The 23,340-nt window shown below is 36.6% G+C and overlaps 2 protein-coding genes and 1 pseudogene across 5 annotated transcripts in view; 1 reads left to right on the plus strand and 2 right to left on the minus strand.

Annotated features, from left to right (window-relative positions):
• MTA1-like (metastasis associated 1-like) overlaps positions 1-5,480 on the plus strand; it is a 29,550-nt gene extending 24,070 nt beyond the window's left edge. For all 4 annotated transcript variants that reach the window (XM_017616161.1, XM_017616162.1, XM_017616163.1 and 1 more), the window contains 5 exons: positions 57-307; positions 414-956; positions 1,057-1,184; positions 1,245-1,360; positions 3,729-5,480. In XM_017616161.1, coding sequence (XP_017471650.1) covers positions 57-307; positions 414-956; positions 1,057-1,184; positions 1,245-1,360; positions 3,729-3,897 — 1,207 coding nt within the window. In that variant the 3' untranslated portion in view covers positions 3,898-5,480. The remainder of the gene's footprint in view (positions 1-56; positions 308-413; positions 957-1,056; positions 1,185-1,244; positions 1,361-3,728) is intronic.
• Positions 5,481-19,233: 13,753 nt separating this feature from the next.
• Positions 19,234-23,192, minus strand: LOC108362992 (3-oxoacyl-[acyl-carrier-protein] synthase, mitochondrial-like). Its single transcript, XM_017616169.1, has 2 exons — positions 21,669-23,192; positions 19,234-19,291 (listed from the first exon to the last, which is right to left on the minus strand). Exon 1 carries the CDS (start codon positions 23,017-23,019, stop codon positions 21,670-21,672), a length of 1,350 nt encoding a protein of 449 aa, XP_017471658.1. The 5' UTR covers positions 23,020-23,192; the 3' UTR covers positions 19,234-19,291; position 21,669.
• LOC108362996 (3-oxoacyl-[acyl-carrier-protein] synthase, mitochondrial pseudogene) lies at positions 20,352-21,594 on the minus strand (annotated as a pseudogene).
• Positions 23,193-23,340: the final 148 nt, after the last annotated feature.

A 23,340-nucleotide genomic window follows, 5' to 3' on the forward strand; every position in this document is an offset into this window, starting at 1 on the left:
AAGTCAAGTCTTAGCTCAACACTTTATACTTACACGAATTTGTTTTTGTCACTTAGATGCCCGATGGTCAATTGCGGCAAAGAATTTAAATTAAAAACTCATCTAGCGCGCCACTTCGATCAAGCGCATGGTATCGCAATTAGCTCGGGTTCACCACGGCCCATCATGAAAACTCGCACCGCCTTCTATCTACACACAAATGCAATGACGCGTCTGGCACGCGTTCTCTGTCGAAATTGTATAAAATTCAAGAAGGCAGCACGTCAAACGTCGTTCGCGATCAACACGCTACTGGTGAAACAAGAATGTAAGTTTTCTTAAATCAACCGTACATACATACAGTTCCCGTAGTCTTAAAATTCATTTCTAATGATATATATACGTGTCTTGTTGTTTTTATAAAATTAAATCAGTTACAAATCGAATAAATGATAAAACCGCTGCTGATATAAAGAGAATTCTTCTGATAAAAAGGAAAAAGCGAGAACGTGGCAGCGTTACTAAAATCGCAAATCGCTTGGGCTCACCGGGCATTGGACCACACGAATGGTTAGTGTTGACACCAAAGGATAAAATACCAAAACCCGATGTGGTCTATTTCCCCAAGCCTCCAAAAGCACCAGATGGCAGTTTATTGTACGATCGTGTGCCCAATAAAGTTTTGGAGCCCGAGAAGGACTTAACCATTTTACCAGCGCCAGCGCCGATAGTAACAGCTCCCGTAGCTGCTGCAGTATTACCTACAGTGGTACCTGCAATTTCACCGTTGCCAGCTCCCAAGGTAACAGCAGTTAACACAACTCCATCGGCAACCAAACCAGCAGTAGAACGTTCAAGAGCGATTAAGGAATTGCCACCAGTTCCAACGCCTGCTACGGGCGGTGGAGCTGCAGCAGCGCGACGTACTGACTGTTGGCGCAAGCGTGGCCGTGACCGGAACGAGGAGGCAGCGGATGGTAATGAGTGTGAGTTGTGTAATCCAAATTACACAGCCACGAAGATGTATTTAATAATTTTTACGTATAACTAATCTATTTTTGCTTTCATTTTTGCTAGGAATGCTTTACCCTGCATATCCGCCAACTAAGCGTCCAAATAAGGATCCCATGCCATCCCATCGCCCAAGCAATGAACAATTTGCCGCAATGATGGCCGCTGCTGGTCATACCTTGACGAGACATCACGTAATTAATTAACTTTTATTGATGCTATAGACTATGCTTTAAACAAGTTTTTCTTTACAGCTAAACGGTAAACCGAAGTTAGCACAAATGGGGCGTATCGGCAACGGACGCAAGCAGGTCATTAGCTGGGTGGATGCACCAGATGACTATTATTTTAGAGCTTCAGATAGCAGCAAGTAAGTTAGAGTTCATTATCAGGAAGAAAAAATTTGCGAATCTCATCTAGTAAAAACTGTCAACGCTCAGCAGTTGGAATTTTTGATATACTGCTGCGAATTACATAACATTTCATAATCGCGTCTGAATTGAAAAATTTCATTTTTGGGTTGTGAGCGATATGAAAATACGGTGTATAAAATTCTAACTGTTTTTAACCGACCTCCGAAAAGGAGGAGGTTACCGCCGGAATATTTTTTTTATTTATTTTTTATGTATGTTACCTCATAACTCTGGACCACGTCAACCGATTTCGATAAGTCTTTTTGCATCGGAAAGGTAGTGTCTCAGAGGTGGTCCAATACTGATCTGGTTTAGATCCGATCATGGGATCAGGAAATATATATATATATATATATATTCTGGGTTTTGGTACATAGATCATTCAAAGGTTAATCAAGTCAACCCAATAGCTCAAAACTGATAAATTAGCACATTCATGCTTTTGGCATAAGGGTGATGATATGCAAGATGAATAGTCTAAAAATAGTATTTGCATAAACTTGTATATATGTATGTAGATAGAAATACAAATTTGAGAAAGAAGTAGTTTAGGATGAGCCTGCCTAAAACTATAACAATAATTCTAATTAATAACCACTCCGTCAAGTTGACATAGCGTCGAAACAGCCGCTCTTCATAGTGCAAGTTGTATAAGGAAAAGGATAAGCAACAAGAGTTTAAGGAATGTGCTTAGCTCAGCGCTTAGTGTTGCTGACTTTGCACATCAATGAAGCTTAAACATTGTAGCTTTTTCTATTTTACTGAAAAAGCAATCCTGATATAAAACTAAATAACTTTATTGAAATACAAATTTGACACTGACTACGTTCTTAAAAAGGAGAGATTATATATATAAAAATATCTGATACCGCATTGCCTAAAATTTTTGCCTAACTCCGGAAAAATCCATCAACTCTGCTGATTCACTTTTTACTTCGTGTATTTTTATACCCGAGCGCACGTGTATTATAATTTTGTTAAAATAACGGTTGTTTGTAACAGCTAAAACGAATCGATATAGATATAGACAATTGTATGCATAAATGATCAGAATGAAAAGAGAAGTCGATCGATGTCTGTCCGTCCGTCCGTGTACACGATAACTCAAGCAAAAATTGGGATATCTCAACGAAATTTTGTATATAGGTTGCCCTTTAGCCAAGGTAGGTTGGCATTGAAAATGGGCGAAATCAGACTGTAATCACGCCCACTTCCCAAATAACAGTATTTTCGAAAAATGCAAAAACTGCGATATTTCAGTAAATATTCAATCAAAAATGTTGAAAATTAGTATGTGAAGTGGAATTAGGGTAAAAACTAATATTACTATAAAATCTTTGGAAAATGGGCGTGACCGCGCCCACTTATGATAAAATACTGTATCTCTGGAGCCGCTTCACCAATCCCTACCAAACTCGGTCCGAGCCTTTCTTAGGGTCCAACTAAGAAATTTGTTGAAAATCTTTAAAATCGAGCAATAACCACCTCCCATATAAAGGTATTTTACAGAAATACGAAAACTGCGATAAATCAGTAGTTATTGAGCTAATTTACTGAAAATCGACGGTTGTAATACTCACTTAGAAGAAAATTTGATTATTATAAATTGTTGGACAATGGGTGTGGCTACGCCCACTTATGACCACAAATATGTTTCTCGGTAACCGATTCATCAAATTCAACTAAAATCGGTGCACCTTGTAATCTTGATACGGAAAAGCAATTTGTTGAAAATTATTCAAATCGGTCCAAAATTACACCCCCTTCCCGTATAATGGTAAATTTCAAAAATACGAAAACTCCGATATTTCAAAAACTAATTTACTCCAAGTTAATACTTATAACAGTCTCTTAACAATAAACGAGACTGTTAAGACTTTTAGGAATTAGGCGTGGCACCGCCCACTTTACGACTACAAAGGCCGATCTCAGTAACCGCTTTATCGATTTCTACCAAACTTGGTTCAATGATTTCATTAAGTCAGTATATTATAGGAAACGTTTGAAATCGGGAAAAACACCCCTTTACTTAGGTAAATACCGAAGTACTTAGTGAAAATATACCACATAGGATGTACATCAAATAAGTTAAAATATATATTTTCTGACAGTGAAGAATATTCAGAAAGCAGAGGCACAGTAGACCTAGGGTCGCAGTGCGCATGTTCTAACAAATCTAATCTAATCTAGGTAGATATATGTATGTACAACCAACATTGCCTTAAAAGTAAGATGTAGAGAAAATGCAGTATTTTTTGCTCATAATAATAAAAATCAGAGTTTTTAAAGTATTGCAGTTTATGTTACGATTCAATTCATTTTCAGAAAATGGCGCAAAACACTTTCCCCTGCCGACCTGCGACGTGTTGCACGTAAACCGTGGCGAGAGCTACCAATCAAGGCACAACAAATTGCACAGATGGCACATGCTGTGACTGCACCGTCAATGGTGATGAGCAGACAAATCGAATCGCAAGTTGTAATACTCGACTGACCGTCGTCAGTGGCAGCAACCACAACGAGCACAACGACAACAGCAGTTGCAAAAACGATCGCAGTGACATCTACAGAAACTGGCACAACCGTTACGTCTATGGGACGCAATGAAAAACCACTACAACAGCAACAACAGTCACGGCAAATACAAAAACAACAGCTACAAACTCAAAGCAAAACCACAACACCACAGCGTACCCCACCACCATTTCCATACACTATGGATGCATTGCTGAATTAAATGCTTGTGAATTAAGCTTCTAACCATAGATGGTGAATATACGAGTCTTATGTATTTTAATGTTGTGGTGAGGATGCTGAAAGGGCGCAAATCTTGCGTATTGGCAATGCATTCAGTTACGCTTGCGCAGTTACACTGGCGAGGGCAGTATGTGCGTGTGTGTCTGTAAATAGAGAAGAAAGCAATTCAAATGATTGAGTAAGGGTAGTACATACATAAATAGATTGATCGGTGGAAGAGTTGCCGAAAATGGCGGCAAGAAAATATGGACAACGATACAGCTACATATTTACAACTTTAATAGTGTGTAATTAAAATAATTAAAATATACATAGAAAAAAAATTAATACATACTTAAGATAAGTCATCTCAACACTTAGGCACATACGCATGGCATGTATGTATCGAATATATGTATGTTGATATGATATTTCGGAATTCACGGAATATGGCATAATCTCAGCTTAAATTTATATCCGTAACTACAGCCGCAGCCGTATGGTTATTTAAAAGAAAGTGTAAAATTGAACAAACATTTTTGCGTAAACCTTTTCTGATCGGTCATGGTAGCCTTAGTTCTGTACAGCTTTGTCAACGGCCATTCTACTGCTTATGTTTTAATATGCCTTGTCATACTATTCTCCGTAAAATAGCCTGCTCTTCAACATTTTGCCTTTAATTTTTATCTGATTTTAGTTTAAGTACTCTATTTTGCATGAAATGTATATTCCTATTTTGATTATTGCATCCTTTCTCCTTAGTTCGATAAGTACTTTACGCTTTGCTATAGAATTTTATTAATTTGTACAATTGCAATGTGAAACTAAAAGTGTCACGATATGCTAAATTTGTTTTTAAAATGTAAAAAACGTGAAAATGAAAAGAAAACGATAAACAATTTTCAAATCGTCAATTAAGAAAAGTGCAACCATTTAATTTCGTCTAGATTTACTAACTTTCATAAAATCGTAAAAAAATGTATGTATGTATGTCAATTGAGTTTCATGAACAATTTTTAACTTGCAAAGTCGTTTTGTGTTAATATCGTATTATTTTGATTCTTTGAAATGGTCGCAATATATTTTAAGAGAAATACAGTAATATATAACTAGAACAAAAATTGAATTTGAAGAATTGAAGTTATTAACTATTGATTTATATATACTAAAATGATTCATGTGCTGTTTGCTGCTAACTTATAACGAAGGGCGTAGCCAGCAGCTCATCGCCAAGGTTGAAAGAGGGGCAACGCATATAGACTCGAGGCTCCTCAATACACAGATAATGATTTGCTTACACAGCAGTAGAAATAAAAACAGATAAATTCTGCTCTTATATTTGTCCAAAGGAGCAAATAAGTATGGAGAGTATTTTATTTTTTGAGAACTTGCAAATTCTTTCTACTAAACTTTCACGCGCAGACAGAAAAGCATCTACGATATCAGCTGAATTGAATTCTTGAAAGTAGTCATGCTATTCGTGTATTTGTTTTTCCAAATTCACATATCGTATCGTATCGTTTAAAGTACAAAGCCGCGTATCAAGAAAATTTAAAACCTTGTATGTGAGGTGGCCTTAATTTTATAGAAGAAAGTAAAATTTGTCTTATTTCAAAACGGTTATTCCTACTCATATCTTCTTCTTATAACTAAGTGTCGATATATATTGGTATGAATGGATATGAAGTTCCGGTGAGCAAATATCCTTTTTGGCACAAATGTCAGTTACGAGGTTTTGCAAAGCCACAATACGCGGTTTTGTACTGTAACCGACGATATATATTTTTTATTATGAATAGCAACTATAGTTAAGTGCTACAAAGTTTAAGATAATCGAGTTTTGAGATAACAGCAACCAAGACTCGAGTGCAAATAAGCTGTGAAAACAGTTGAAAAAAGAAATAAATTTTCACAATCAAAATTTCAGCGGCAACCACAAAAAATGCAGTTGCCAATATAGCAGCTCAGTTGCCATCTGTAATTCCATTTCAGCTACTGGCAACGCAACTGAAGTTCGGTTGCCATCCGTAATCGACCCATAAATAATTAAATAATTAGCCTCGTTGCGTAAGCCGTAAATCAGTCTAAATTGTACGACTCGACTACATTGGCATTGCCTACTGTCGTGCGGAAATAAAAAAAAACGACGAAAATAGTTGAAAACTATCCAGTGCTGCCAAGTATTTCCGTCTCAATGTACTAGTCGAGTCGAAACTTTAGACAATGCCGTGCCACTTTCGATACGATTCGACACTCGAAAAACGACTTGCACTCGTTACGACACTCGCATGTGCACGATTAGATCAACTTGCTTCCCTATAAAAAATCTGCTCCATTTAGATCAGCAGCACCCTTTTAGTTTAGGAAATAAAGCACGTGTCGCAAATAAGACATATTTTACAAATTTCAACTAAAAAAAGAAAAGTACACTATCCTAGTTAGAACTATTTTATTTAAGGATTAAAAAACTCAAATTTAAACATTTTTTTGCTTATCTATTGCTCAGAAAATAACATATTTTATTTATTTTATATCATTGTGGTGTCAACTTCGAAAAAATTGCTGGAAAGCCAGATTTTTGCATGTACCCCGCTTTCGTGTTTCGAAACAACATTCCAAAAGTTATCACCGATCTAGGTGTCGCTAGAAATGTTAGTTTGGCCAAAAGTAACAACGAACTAGGGTTCCGCGAAAATTTTACAAAAAAGCGGTGTTTAAACACCGTTGTTTTTTTTTTTGGTATGGCTTAAGTTTTCGCGGAAATTTCATTCATGATGCAGTTTTGTGTGAAACTCCTTACTAAGGTATATTCAAAAAGGAAGTAAAATTTAATAAAATTTAAATATTTCTCTACACTATAGTCAGCTTCCAAGAGTTGTCATTGCTACTTTGTTGAATGTATTTTGGAGAAAGACCGTAATTTTCTTAACACATAAAATCTCAACAGCAGCCTTAATTCACAAAGGCCCTAACCAATATTTTTTTCGAAACTGCGTTTTTCACAGATTTTCACCCGTATTGCGAGTGTCGACTGGTAGTGGATAAACGACTATTATTCGATTATCGCTTTTCCATGGTATTGTGAACGTCGTTGTCTCGCTCAATAAGTCAGTGTGAATAAATTATAGGCGCACATCCTTTTACAAACAGTTAAAGAAGAATGAGCGACTAAAAACTATTCACAGTCGCTTATCCAACGATTAATCGACATTCACAATACCATGAAAAAGCGATAATCGAATAATAGTCGTTTATCTACTACTACATAGTCGCCACTCGCAATAGGGGTGTTTGGTAGGATATATAAAATACACATTTAAAACTTTTAAAAAGCCCTAACTGTATTTGTTATATCTTTTTTTATAATGTTTCTTGCTTCTGTAAAATTTTAAATTTGTTCAGTTAGGACATTCGTGAATTAAGGTAACGATATATACTTTTTTCGAAACCAGTCAAAACGCTCAAATGGCTATTTTGCGAATTATTGCGAAATTTTCTCAAAATATTGATGCTTTTCCGAAATATATACATACATATGTATAACAAGTGGTCTCTGGGAAAAGCGGAATTGAAAGGAAAAATCTGTAAACTGGAAATTAATTAATATGTACTAGGGAGAGATTAAAATTTATATCAGAACTTTTGTTGTATAAAAAATACTAGGCGTGCTTCAATTTTTCGTTGAAGTTCATATTAATGTGGCAACTCTGGGACGGGTCGCGTCCCTGATCATATCTTCCTGCGTGCTCGTGCATGTTTTCGAATGTGTGTGCTACACAAGTGCCGCGCCGGAAAAATTATGCCCGCTGTCATTTCTAGATGACACCCAACGTTGGAGTTTGGACAAATAAATTCGTTCTTAGCATAAACTCAAGTTGTATAAAAAACAGACCAATAGAAATAATAAAAAAAAACATCTCTTTGCGTGTTTTGGAAACTCAAAATGTGTTGTGTTGCTGAGGTGTGGACAGCGGGAAGTGCCCTCGGCCTATCTGGCTGCGCCCTTCTACATACATATATGTAGCAATTTTTTCTGAATTTGTATTGTTTATTTAGTGTCTTAGTTGCTTAACGTTTTTAAAACTATTTTTTTTTTTTAATGTAATTATTGATTTTGCTTTTTGCACCGAAAACTTTATTCTGAACTAACTTAGTAAATGTGATTTGCATATGTGTGTGTTATGAAATCGCACAACTGAATAAAGTTATATCACGTATCATAGTAATATGTACACCAGAAATCGGAAAAGTACCAAATTTACTTAACAACAACATTTTTACGAATCTTTAAGTCTTCATACAAACATACCCACAGATAGACAAACACAACGTACATATATGTACATATATTAATGTACATACACAGGTATGTATGTACATGCAAACGCACTTCAACTACTCGAAACGATTGACCGTAAATACGTACTTTAAGGCGATTTGACCAATTCAATCCACTGCTAAGTAAGAGGCGGTTAAATGCCTTAAGCCTCAAAATTGTTAATTAGACTTCTTGGATAAAAAAAAAAAAAAACAAATGTTAATAAATATAAATACAGTCTACTATATTCGCATGCAGAAATTAAATCTTAACACATCAGCATAAAATAAAAGCGCAGCATAAGGCATTGTATAGGAACAAATCAAAATAAATTTAAAGCAAATATATTTTTATTTATACTACGTTTAAACAAAATATAGGAGTTTTGCTAGGTGAGGCTTCAATGCGAAGTTTAAAGTTTGTCGTAAAGTTGTTTGCAAAAAGCTTAAGAATTAGTGTGGATAAAGATGTCGCAATGCAGATTCAGTTAGAATTTTATACAGCAAACAATAAAAACGATAATATAAAGAATTAACATTATGAATATGAAAAAGAAAACTAAAAATAATTAAAGTACATACATATATACATATTTATGTAGTCGTATTTGTAATTTGTAGTGTACGTATATATATATATATATATATGAATATATATATTTTACTATAAAGTTTTACTTTACAATTAATATAACAAAAGCAGATGAAGCGCAATGCAGCGCCAGTGGGAATGATGTCAAGTAAAACCGAAAAGTTAGTGTAGTTCGAAACTTAAAGTAATAAATATTTCTAAGTGTAAGCATTTTTTAATGAATTAATTAACGGTTTAATTATTATAATAATAATAATAAAAATAATAATATATTATCATTAAGCGTGTAAAATATTGATTGCATTGATTGACTGGAACACTACAAAAACAAACAAAAAAAGAAGCAAAATAGAAGAAAACCATAAACTATACTGAAGGAACAGTAAAAGGGTTAGGTGTGTTCTCGAATACATGTATGTATTTCCAAACAGGGTTTCAGTTTCAAAACCCATTTTCTTTCTTCAAAACTGACTTTTGCTTCTTTAGCAATGTTTTTTTTTTTTTTAAGCAAGAGTTGTGATAGTTTTATGTGCAATTCAAGGCAGTGAGTCTGTCTGTTGGATCTATTAAATTTAAAATGTAAATTCTTAACGAGTTAGTGCAATTCGAATTGTGCAACAACTAAAGGCAACTAAAATTTTGTTCATAAAAGGGTATGTTAACGTCGAGATAAGCTGAAAACTTTTCCACTTTTACAAGCAGAGTTAAAATGTCGGTCAAAAATGTTGCTTTTAAAATAAATAATTGGAATTCAAATTGGCACAACCAACAGCAAAAAAGCTATAGTCATTATAGTATGGACTCCTTTTGAACTACATACATATGTCGCTCTTCAAGCAAATATATGTACCTAAAAAAGAGAAAACACGCAATGATAGGAAGCCTAGCTTTGGTTTTTACACGCAGCATGATTGATTGTGTTCATACATCCATTCCTTCTTTTGTTTCAATATAGTTTATTTCAAAGTTTAAATTAATATTGAGTTAATGAGACACTTTTTAAACAGCAAAATTTAGTATCAATTCTTGTATACTTAAGTAGATATCACTTAAAATTGGGACTTCGTTTTCTTATCTGTAAAATAACCTTTTAAACGGAATAAAATAGTGTGTTAAAAACAAATTCTAGAGTGTGTTAAAAAAAATTTCTAGATTAGAAAAAAAAATTTCAAGATTAGAAAAAAATATTTCTAACAGCGGTCGCCGCCCTCCGGAAGGCAAGTGCAAACCTCCGAGTGCATTTCTGCTATGAAAAAGCTTTTCATGAAAAATCCATTTGGCGTTTGGAGTCGGGCGTAATCCTGTCGGTCCCTCCATTTGTGTTACAACATCAGACACACGCCACAAATTAGAGGAGAAGCTCGGCCAAACACTTAGCGAAAGTGTAATCCATTTCTATGTATTTTGTAAGGCCAAGACTTACTTAATTTTAAATAAAATCATCGGCTTCGGTAATCGGCCGATTGTTAGATCCCAACCGAACGTTCGGCTTCGGCCGAAAAATCTACCTTCGGTCGGACTCTACTTGGTATATTCTTTGTATTCGTCTTCCTACTCGCATCCGTGTTCGTAATCGTGTTCCTACCAGTGTTGCCGTTTTGATATAAATGTATTAGATTTGGTCTTAAATTCTGAGGAATTAATACTTATTTTTGGATACATTTTCACGTAACTCTTTCAGAAAAAATATATGTAAATTTCGCAAACCGGAACGATTTCGAAAAAAAACTATAGCTATATTCAGAATTAGCATGGTTTTCTTCCTTGTTTTAAATAATTATTTTTTGTTAATGTCAATCCTGTCTTCTAGGGCCAGTTTTTCAGTGCAAGTTTACACTTAGATCACGTAAACTTATTTTATATTAAACAGCTGGCTGACATTTGATTGGTTAATCTTAGTATAAACCAGCTATCTCGAGCATTTAAACCACAGTCATATTTAACCGTGCAATGGAAAACTGGCCCTAAACGTCATGTGCGACATATTTTTTTTTTTTGTTTACACCGAATTGGAGTATTTCTTCGAAGGTTTATCAAAAGCACATCACTTTTTTCGTAAAAGTTGCCGTTAACAAAATTTTCGCAAAAACACACACCTCTTGCAACATAGCGTTCCTCCAGGTACGATGGAGACTTTTGGTATGTTTTTTAAAAGCCCAATTCAATGGACTAACAGTCAACAGTATTATCCAAAAGCGTCTATTTTATACCAAAGATAGGATTGCAAAATAGGAAGTCCCATAGCAAAAGAAAGAATTAATTCCGTTTCTAAGTTCCAATTCTGTATACAAAAAATAAATGAAGTATTAAAAAGAATAAAATTATTCCAAATATCGCCTAAAGATATAAGAAAACGACTCATTCAGGTAATAAGAAAACGACTCGTCCAGGCGAGTTGCCTTCGACGGACATTTTAGAGCGACTGGTAATAAGAAATCAATACAACGGCGATATTACCGGCAATAAATTTGTTTCCGAGGGCGACACATTTTCTTATTGCCGGCAACAAAATTTGTTTGGATTCGTGTTCGTGTTCGTCTAAATCGATGGTATTCGAATTCATCCTTGGTTGCTCAACGAAGTCGTATTTGTCTTTGCCTTTGTATTGGTATTAGAATTCGAAAAAACGCATAAATACCGTATTTTTCAATCAATCTTGAAAAACTTGCGTCTCTACAGAAAAATATGCTTCCAATGGTGTCTTTGGTTTTAAGCGCACCAAACGAAAGCGGAACACCATGCGCGTATGTAAAGAGTACACCCTAAGGGTCTAAGAGTACTCCAAAAATTTACCGAAATTCTATAAAAGTGCGGTCCAGTTAACATTTCGATGTCTTAAGGCATGATCATATACTCTAGCTCTCATTACATTAGAGTAGCACAAAACTACTCCAAGGGATTACTCCTACCTCTTGGCAACACAGCCCAATGAACATCGAGTAGGGATTACGATCGTTAAAACACGAGCAATCGCTGGTGTAGAGACACGAGTTTGTCCGCTACTGCATTACAGAGGAGTGAGTTATCGTATTACACATTCTATTTTATTCTCAGGGTAAAAAATTGTTCGCTCTAGCCACGCTCTAACCACAGGAATAGTACAGTTTCCTCCAAAATTTTTTTTGAGACTCGTTTCCAAGAGAAATAATGTTGGGCAATAAAATTAAATATTGGCTTTTAGTGTATCTCTGAAAACTTTCAATTAGTGGAAGGTTGTTGTTGTTGTTGTTGTTGTTGTTATTGTAGCAGCAAACAAATTCCCCAAAGACTTTTTGGGGAGTGTTGCTGGAGTGACAGTCCTTNGAATTAAATATTGGCTTTTAGTGTATCTCTGAAAACTTTCAATTAGTGGAAGGTAGGCGGGGCCGGTTCTGTGCGCAGAAGTCCACGTAAGTGATAAAAGCTTTTGACTGCCATTCACCTGGGAATACCTGGCCCTTAATGGGGAATATGCCTCTGCCCGATTGGTTGATGTTATCGGGCAGACAAAGGCTGACATTATCGCAATCTGAGAAGTGCGACGGACGGGGCAAGGCAAGATTAGCGTGGAGCCTTGCGATGTCTACTACAGTTGCCACGTAAAGGAGCGCAAACTCGGTGTTGGATTTGTAGTAAAAGAGAGACTGGCATTTACCCCGGTGGACGAGCGTCTAACCACAATCCGCATCAAAGCAATATTCTTCGACATCTCGCTCATCTGCGTCCATGCCCGACGGAAGAGAGGGACGACGCGTCCAAGGATCTATTTTATGAGCGCTGCCTCCGACACGACACAATGCCAAAATGGGCAAGGAAGGGATCTTCGGAACCACCCACGGAAAATTCAGCCTCCACGACGAAACATACGACAACGGACTGAGGCTGATCGACTTCGCCGGGCCCGAAACACGGTATTATGTAGTACTAGGTTCCAGCATAAAAAATATCCATCAAGCTACATGGCTGTCTCGAGATCGAAAAAGGAGAAACCAAATCGACCATGTTGTGATAGACGTAAGGCATGCTTCCAGTGTTTTAGACGTACGGAGTGTACTCGGATTCTATCTTGTTGCAGCCAAGATATGCACCCGCCTCTGTGCAGCAAACAAAGTGCGCCCAACAATGCAAGGGAAGCTTACCGTCGAAATGCTGCAATCACAACGGACGGCCAATTTATTCGCCACTCGACTCTGACACCTGCTCTCTGAGAGAACTCTTCACCAAACCGACATACGCCAGCAGTGGAACCACATTTCCTGCCCATTAAGTACCACCGCCGAAGAAGTAGTCAGATTTCAGCGAGCCCGAAAGAACAACGGGTACGATAACGAGTGTCAAGAAGTTGCAGAGAAAAAAGATGGCGACTACAGCGCCACGCTGCGATCGGGCGACGTATTTGCCGCAATAAGAAGAGATAGGCCGAAATATGTGAGTGCAAAGAGCTTTAGATGCTGGCCGACAGCAAAAAACAACCGAAAGTTTTATTAGAAAGTTAGGCGACTTACGGAAAGTTTCAATACCAGGGCGAACTCTTGTAATCACAACCACTGAATGACAGCAGCACGAAAAGTACTGGAAAAGACGATCTCGAGCCCCCACTCGATGACGATGGAGTCGATGTCCCACCACCTGACTATGACGAGATACGAACACCTATTACGCGGCTGAAAAACAACAAAGCTGCTGGCGCTGACGGCATACATACATATATACAAGCTGAGCAATTCAAGTACGGTGCACATTTTTCATTTATAGTATGCCAAAAGTCGAATATTTATATGATTTCAGATGGTCATTACTTTTGGTCACACTATACAGTAAACCAGCCATTGACAATATGCTTATTTGAAAATTAATACATGAAATATTGTGCATGTGTAGGATTTTTTTTGTCATTAACCCATAGGCAACGGCTGGTGCAAAAGTACCCACAAATGTTTGTGGATATATTCGAAATGTAAATTTAAACAGCAAAATAATAAAACAAAAGTATTGTTAATTACTACATGGGAGGTATTGACAGATTTCGCCAAAATTTAATACTAATAAAATATCTAAATTTTCTTCGAGTTAGCGTGTTTACAAACAGACACGGCTGAACCAGTTCTTCGATAATCGATGGGACCATTTTCCACAAAGTCAGCCCTTATTCATTCAATTATTCACTCAAAGTTGTGTTCTGAACGCGGTATGACTTATGTAGGAACTACATCCGATCACAATCGCTAACGCTTCACTCCTGATTTTCTTGGAATTTTATTTTTCCCGTTATTTTATTTAGGCTGCGTTTCTTTATTATACATTCCAGATAATCCCATTTCACAGCCAGAATAAACAGAATACGTTTGAAATATACGTTAACATATCATCAGGAACGTTCTAAATAATGGCTGCGTTTCTTTATACATTCCGGATAATCCCATTTCATAGCCGGAATAAACAGAATACGTTTGAAATATACGTTAACATATCATCAGGAACGTTCTAAAGAATAAGTAAACAAAAACGTTTATTCCAAACGTTCAGAATGAATAAAGAAATTCAGCCAATAAGTAAACCAAAAAGTTTATTCCAAACCTTCAGAATTAATAAAGAAATGCAGCCTTAATGTCACTTGAAAATATTTTTCACTATAAGAAAATATTAAATTTGATTTCATTTGGGTTAACGAAAACGACAACTGTGAAAAAATATCAACCAATACATTCAAACAAATTGTCAAATAAGCATATTTACATTTTTTGTTTTGCCTATCTGGATTACTGTATACTGTGCTTTTGGTATTCTGGCTGACAAATATTCAGCTACTAATTAATGCACTATGGCTTGGCGACTATCATTTTCTGGCCAAAAGTCGAGAAGTAACCAAGACGATTTGAGACTCAGTAGGTTTGTTCGTCGAGCAAAAAATTTGTACGAATTTGTACGAATTATCACGATTTTTGCCCAAATCGCGTTCGTGCAGACCAAAAAATTATCCAACACTCAAAAATTGTGAGAGCAAAGTGACAGTTCTCTTGGAGAGAAGTTGCAAATTCTTGCTGGAAAAAATTTTGCCAGCAAGAATTTGCAAACACGAAAAACATGTGGTTGTGGCGCATGGTTGCATTTTTGTCTACAATAATTTGAATAAATTAGTTCGTTAAATTTAAAAATTTATAAACACGAGCGATTTTTTTATGAAAAAAGGAAGTAAATAATTGTTGATATAATTAATTTAGTTAATTCCAATGATTTGAACTTAATTCGGCTGAAAAAAATGGTATTCGCAATCGGAATGCAATTGCAACCAGAGTCGATTTAAGAAACCCGACAGCTAGTACGAAGAAGAAATTGAAATGTATGTTAAAGAAAGTCAGAACAGCAAGAAATATACATGTATATCCTGTTTTTGGCCATCCGAAAGAATTTTAAAAATTCTATAAAAATTTTTTATGTTTGAAATGCAACCGTGGACGCCAGCTGGCAGCGAAACTTGCAAATTCCTGCAAATTTGCGTTCGTGCAGAAATTTGCAAGTTTCTCAACATGAGAGAGAATTTGAGAGAATTTTTTCTTACTCTCTGATATTTTGAGTGTTGGATAATTCTTGCTGGATTTTCGACGAACAAACCTAGTGTTTGGGAGTTTTTGACATCGTACAGTTCCATAAGTAAAGTAACTCTTCTTCTTACCGTTTTTTCTGGCAGGCTGTAGGTGTGTTTTTGGCAGGCTGTAGGTGTGTTTTTGGTTATTGTATTGGTGTTTTTGGTTCAGTGTGTTAGTGTATTTTGAATAAATTGTAATAGAAATAAATGAAATTGTAATAGAAATGAAAGAAATTGTAAAAGATAAGAGCACATGCCAAAAAACAGGTGATCTCAGCTGTAGGCATATTTTGGCAATCAGCTGATAGTGTTTTTACTTATGAAACTGTACGATGGTTTTTGAAGCCGCTGATTTCGAATGAAATGTCAGATTTTGAAATTCAAAATGACGGATCCAATATGGCGACCAAATTTTATAATTTTATCCCTTTCACCAAAACTTACATATATAAATGAGGAGTTCGAGGTCGCTCGTTTCAAATCTGATATCAGATTTTTGAAATAGAAGAAGGTGGATCCAATGTGGCTTTATCGGATTCGGAGCAAAAAAAATGCAAGTTTAAAATAGCCAAAGATATTTTGCCGTTTCATTTATAAATACTGATAAGATAATAATTTAAATATAAGAATGATTAACGTCTGCCACTACTCTTTATATGGGACGTACGGGCACATTTGAGCGGGCAACGATAAAAAACTATATCGGTGGATGCATTGTTCTTGCAAAATTTCAATTTCAACATTTGGCACGCTAAAATTGCAAAAGGGCACAGCGGCGAGAAGCTGATAAAGTGCGTGCACCTTATGAATAATGTGATCAGATTAACGCCGGCCCGGCTCTAAGCATACGTTTTTGTGTGAAAGACTGAACGAAGTGTCGTGCGCATGAACAGAAACGCTTTAGCCCTGATAGTATTCAACGCGGGTTACGATGCTGGTAACAGAGGAATGGTAGGGCCTCTGCTTTTGAAAGACGAGGTGATTAAAGACTTGGCATTTCCAATTGGCGTCTGTTGGCACAGAAGAGAAACGACTCGTACAAAATGCATTAGGCGGCTACAGCGCCAATAAAGAAGAAGCGGGGTTTCGTCATGGGTCGAGTTCATCTTCTGACTACAAGCCTGCGACCGAGAAGCAGACGGTGTCGATGGGCGTGGTACAAAGTGCTTCTGGTGTCGTCGGGTGCGTGCGGAAGATGTTGGATGTTGTGTGCAGCCCATCCGCATGCTTGGAAGTAGCCGGGAGAGATAGCAAAGGCTGCTGAATTTAGGGTCCGTTGCCATAATCGGGCAATTATCGGCGTCGCTCATCAAGTTAACTCCAGCTGATGACGGAGGGAGTTTTGTCATGTACATATTAGACATTGTCGAGGAAAGTACGCCGCCTTGAGGGACCCTCTGTTTAATTCTACGAGCTTGGACTTGGTGTTTCGGAATTCGATGCATGATTGGCGTCCACACAGATAGATAGTTAGGTTCATTAAACAACCTCTGGACCTGTCAGCTTATAGACAGGCGCTGAGCGACATTCACAGGGAGTCGGTCTCAAGTTATGTAGACTCCCGCCCTCTGAATGCCGTTTTAGGCACACAACCGCCTAACGTGGAAGGGACAGAACTTTGTCTGCCTCGGGAGACCCGCACCACNCAGACAGGCGCTGAGCGACATTCACAGGGAGTCGGTCTCAAGTTATGTAGACTCCCGCCCTCTGAATGCCGTTTTAGGCACACAACCACCTAACGTGGAAGGGACAGAACTTTGTCTGCCTCGGGAGACCCGCACCACAATAGCCCAACTTCGCTCTGGCTATTGCAGCAGGCTAAACTCATACCTGAGCAGAATTAATGAGGATGCGCCCAACCAATGTCCGGCATGTGGAGAGTCGCCACATGACTCTCGGCACCTCTTCACATGCCCCGAGAATCCCACCCAGCTAACGCCCCTGCCCTTATGGACAGACCCCGTCGAAGTTGCGCACTTCCCGGGCCTCCCCTTAGCGGAGATAATTTAAGAAAACTGCCAGCTTGTCTAAAAACTGTAACTTACCGTTAAAACTGTGAATATGGCAACATTGATGAGCATTGAAGTCGGTTGTATTTTTTGCTTAAAAATTATTTGATTTCATTCAATTCATTTTAAAACAATATGCATAACTAGCCGCCGTCGTAATGCGTCAATAGTTATCGAAATCGAAAACGCTGATGTGATTTTTTTTTAATGATTGTATGATTTAACTTTTGTTACTCATACGCAAAGTTGCCAAATATCCTCCCTGTGTTCAGAAATGTATCAAGCCAAAGCATCAGAATATTTTTTTTTTTTAAATTGCAATTGAAGGAAATCGCCAATATGCATCGGTTAAATGCCGAATTGTAACTTAGTCACGCAAATAAGGCATTCCCATCAATTATAGTTTAAAAATAAGAGACTGATGCCTTCACTTGATGCATTTCTCAACAAAACCCCTTGCATGTTCTCTTACTAATATAAAACTTTGTACAAATGGAAATTGCTTCAAGAAAGTGTTAAATGTTTTCCTTTTATAAATTCTAATTATTATTATATACAGATTTTAGTTCCTAAGTACATTTGTATATACATATATACGTATTTAAAATAAATGTAAATTTTTGGTCAATATTTTTAACAATTTTCTAAGCATATTATGTACTTGTATATAAATGTACATTTGTAGATTGTTTTTAGTTACTCACAACCAGAGTTGTGAAAAATGCATTAAATTTTTTAATGCATAGCATTTTAATGTAAATGGGAAAAATTAATGCATTAGTTTTTGATATTTAATGTAAATGAAAATTTCAATGCATTAATTCCAAAGAAATAATGCTAACTGATTTTTTTTTTGTATTACCATTAAAATTTTTAAATGAACGCTATTGCAATAATTTATTGCATTAAAATTATAACAAGCATTAAAAACCCATTAACTAATTTTATTTTGAAGTAGAATTTTAAGGTCAAAAAAGATACGTGACGGACGTTAAGGCTGGTTTTCACTATGTCAAGTTCAATGGCATTTGTCGTTAAATAGGTAAAAACACATTGTCAAATGGAACTAAAAAATGGTTTATTGATTCATTTAGATCAGAGTAGGTCCTCAGTCGTGTACATGCGCTGCCAAATTGGCCATCTGTCCGTTTTATATGTAATAGGTATGCATCAACAATCAACATAAAAATCTACAAAAGCACTCTGAGTTGCATGCACATTGGCTTTGATTTTCATAAAACATCTAACAATGTTTAGAAGAATGTTTCTACAAATACCCATTATATAATGAAGCTGTAAAAACTATTAGTAATTATTCCCAGTCCTTCCAAAAGAGGTTATTTATATTTCACTAGAAAAAAATTTAATGGTTTGTAATAATGCAAACGAGCAAAGGTATTAAACATTTTAGTGCATTAAATTTTTTTCTTTAGCATAAGCTTGGATAATTTAATGAAAAAAAATCATTAGCATTACATTTTTCAGAATTAATGCATTGAAATTTTCACTTGCATTATATTTCAAAAATTAATGCATTAATTTTTTACATTAACATTATTGCTTTAAATACCTTTAATACATTAAAAAATTAATGCATTTTTCACAACTCTGCTCATAACTAAATATATGTATTACATAAAAGAAAAAATGCAACAATCTACCAACCCAGTTTAATCTCGATAATCAGCTATGCAAATTGAAGCGTTTGTGCCACCAAATCCAAACGAATTTTTCAATGCAATCCTTCGCGATTTCGTATCTTGATGCCACTTCTCTGATTTGTTCTGTACTATTGGCACACTAATGCTCTCNTAACCAGAGTTATGAAAAATGCATTAAATTTTTTAATGCATAGCATTTTAATGTAAATGGAAAAAAATAATGCATTAGTTTTTGATATTTAATGTAAATGAAAATTTCAATGCATTAATTCCAAAGAAATAATGCTAACTGATTTTTTTTTTGTATTACCATTAAAATTTTTAAATGAACGCTATTGCAATAATTTATTGCATTAAAATTATAACAAGCATTAAAAACCCATTAACTAATTTTATTTTGAAGTAGAATTTTAAGGTCAAAAAAGATAGTGACGGACGTTAAGGCTGGTTTTCACTATGTCAAGTTCAATGGCATTTGTCGTTAAATAGGTAAAAACACATTGTCAAATGGAACTAAAAAATGGTTTATTGATTCATTTAGATCAGAGTAGGTCCTCAGTCGTGTACATGCGCTGCCAAATTGGCCATCTGTCCGTTTTATATGTAATAGGTATGCATCAACAATCAACATAAAAATCTACAAAAGCACTCTGAGTTGCATGCACATTGGCTTTGATTTTCATAAAACATCTAACAATGTTTAGAAGAATGTTTCTACAAATACCCATTATATAATGAAGCTGTAAAAACTATTAGTAATTATTCCCAGTCCTTCCAAAAGAGGTTATTTATATTTCACTAGAAAAAAATTTAATGGTTTGTAATAATGCAAACGAGCAAAGGTATTAAACATTTTAGTGCATTAAATTTTTTTCTTTAGCATAAGCTTGGATAATTTAATGAAAAAAAATCATTAGCATTACATTTTTCAGAATTAATGCATTGAAATTTTCACTTGCATTATATTTCAAAAATTAATGCATTAATTTTTTACATTAACATTATNGTTTCTACAAATACCCATTATATAATGAAGCTGTAAAAACTATTAGTAATTATTCCAAGTCCTTCCAAAAGAGGTTATTTATATTTCACTAGAAAAAAATTTAATGGTTTGTAATAATGCAAACGAGCAAAGGTATTAAACATTTTAGTGCATTAAATTTTTTTCTTTAGCATNTAAAAAAAAATTTAATGGTTTTTAATAATGCAAACGAGCAAAGGTATTAAACATTTCAGTGCATTAAATTTTTTTTCATTAGCATTAGCTTGGATAATTTAATGAAAAAACAATCATTAGCATTACATTTTTCAGAATTAATGCATTGAAATTTTCACTTGCATTATATTTCAAATTTAATGCATTAATTTTTTACATTAACATTATTGCTTTAAATACCTTTAATACATTAAAAAATTAATGCATTTTTCACAACTCTGCTCATAACTAAATATATGTATTACATAAAAGAAAAAATGCAACAATCTACCAACCCAGTTTAATCTCGATAATCAGCTATGCAAATTGAAGCGTTTGTGCCACCAAATCCAAACGAATTTTTCAATGCAATCCTTCGCGATTTCGTATCTTGATGCCACTTCTCTGATTTGTTCTGTACTATTGGCACACTAATGCTCTCATCCAAGTGTTCAATATTAATAGATGGCGGAAGTTGGTTTTCTGCACATGCTTGAACAACGAAAACTGCTTCTAAATTGCCCGATGAGCCCAGCAAATGTCCGTGGGCACCTTTTGTGGACGACACTCGCACCTGCGATGCATGCTCGCCAAAAACTCGTTGTATAGCATGAGCTTCAATGCGATCACCTGTTGGTGTGGATGTCGCATGTGCGTTTACATAAGTAATGTCTGTTGGTTGCACACCTGCATCAATTATTGCACGTTGCATTGCTAATGTGGCACCAGTACCATCCTCACTGGGCGAAGTAATATGGTGGGCATCACCGGAGACCCCATAACCTAGTAATTCAGCCAGTATGGGTGCACCACGTTTGCGAGCATGTTCCAGCTCTTCAAGGACCAGTATAGCTGCACCTTCACCCATCACAAAACCATCTCGTTTTTTATCGAAAGGGCGCGAAGAGCTCAATGGTGTACCNATTGCACACCTGCATCAATTATTGCACGTTGCATTGCTAATGTGGCACCAGTACCATCCTCACTGGGCGAAGTAATATGGTGCGCATCACCGGAGACCCCATAACCTAGTAATTCAGCCAGTATGGGTGCACCACGTTTGCGAGCATGTTCCAGCTCTTCAAGGACCAGTATAGCTGCACCTTCACCCATCACAAAACCATCTCGTTTTTTATCGAAAGGGCGCGAAGAGCTCAATGGTGNCATGCAACAATCTGCCAACCCAGTTTAATCTCGATAATCAGCTATGCAAATTGAAGCGTTTGTGCCACCAAATCCAAACGAATTTTTCAATGCAATCCTTCGCGCTTTCGTATCTTGATGCCACTTCTCTGATTTGTTCTGTACTATTGGCACACTAATGCTCTCATCCAAGTGTTCAATATTAATAGATGGCGGAAGTTGGTTTTCTGCACATGCTTGAACAACGAAAACTGCTTCTAAATTGCCCGATGAGCCCAGCAAATGTCCGTGGGCACCTTTTGTGGACGACACTCGCACCTGCGATGCATGCTCGCCAAAAACTCGTTGTATAGCATGAGCTTCAATGCGATCACCTGTTGGTGTGGATGTCGCATGTGCGTTTACATAAGTAATGTCTGTTGATTGCACACCTGCATCAATTATTGCACGTTGCATTGCTAATGTGGCACCAGTACCATCCTCACTGGGCGAAGTAATATGGTGCGCATCACCGGAGACCCCATAACCTAGTAATTCAGCCAGTATGGGTGCACCACGTTTGCGAGCATGTTCCAGCTCTTCAAGGACCAGTATAGCTGCACCTTCACCCATCACAAAACCATCTCGTTTTTTATCGAAAGGGCGCGAAGAGCTCAATGGTGTACCGTTATGTGTTGTACTAAGCGCGCGCAATCTACAAAATCCTGCAATGGATAGTGGATCAATGCAGGATTCGCCGCTTCCGGCTAGCATTGCATCTGCGTCGCCATTTCGAATGAATCGCAATGCATCCCCAATGGCATGTGCTCCAGTCGCGCAAGCCGTTGACACAGAATGATTTGGACCACGTAAGCCATGTCGCATGCTTATATGGCCGCATGCCATATTAGGTAACAGACGGGGTACAAAGTAGGGACTTACACGGTTGTAACCGCGTTGCAACTGTTGCCAAGCGCCATACACTTCGGTTAGGTCGAACATGCCCATGCCCACGCATACACCAAATCGTTCTTGTTGTTCCGTTATGAATTCGCTCGTCCTTAATTTGGCATTGGATAGCGCCTCTTCTGCTGCAATCATTGCTAACTGTGTTGCCCCGCTCATTATTTTCAGATCACTTTTGCTAAAATGCTTTTCAATTGGTAGTTGGTCGCGATTAATCTGAGCTGCCACTTGGCATGGCAGTCCCTTGAATTTGTCACTTAAGCTTGAAATAGCTGATTCGCCAGCTAGGATGCGGGACCAGGATAAAGGTACATTATTCGCCAAAGGAGAAACTGCTCCAGTTCCAGTAACAACAACACGGCGCCTAGGTGTACCACTGTTGGCGCGGGAGAAATAACGAAGATCCTTACCCAATTGTGTATGGAATATCCTCCTAGCAACGTACGTCATCCTTCCTTTGGCTACACGCTTCTTGGCTTGTGATTCCTAATCCAGAAATCGATATCTCTCAATAGCCGGTAAAACCCAGGAACGGTGCTATCAAACTATCAAGTACTATCAAACAGCTGTTTGCTGGGCAGAGATTCCCAAACAAAAGGTGATAAGGTTAAAAATTAGCTTTGTTTGTTAACAGATAATTATCACAAATTTTTACTGGATTTTGCTGGAAAACGTTTCCTAACACAAAAAATTTGCAGAAGAGAGCCAAAAAGAGAGTATGAAAAGCGAGAGAGCTGCAAATTTCTGCTGGCGAAATTTCTGCCAACATAA

Source organism: Rhagoletis zephyria, unplaced genomic scaffold, assembly GCF_001687245.7.
Source record: "Rhagoletis zephyria isolate East Lansing unplaced genomic scaffold, Rhagoletis_zephyria_1.1 Rzeph_scaffold_01161, whole genome shotgun sequence".
NCBI classification, from domain to species: Eukaryota; Metazoa; Arthropoda; class Insecta; order Diptera; family Tephritidae; genus Rhagoletis; species Rhagoletis zephyria.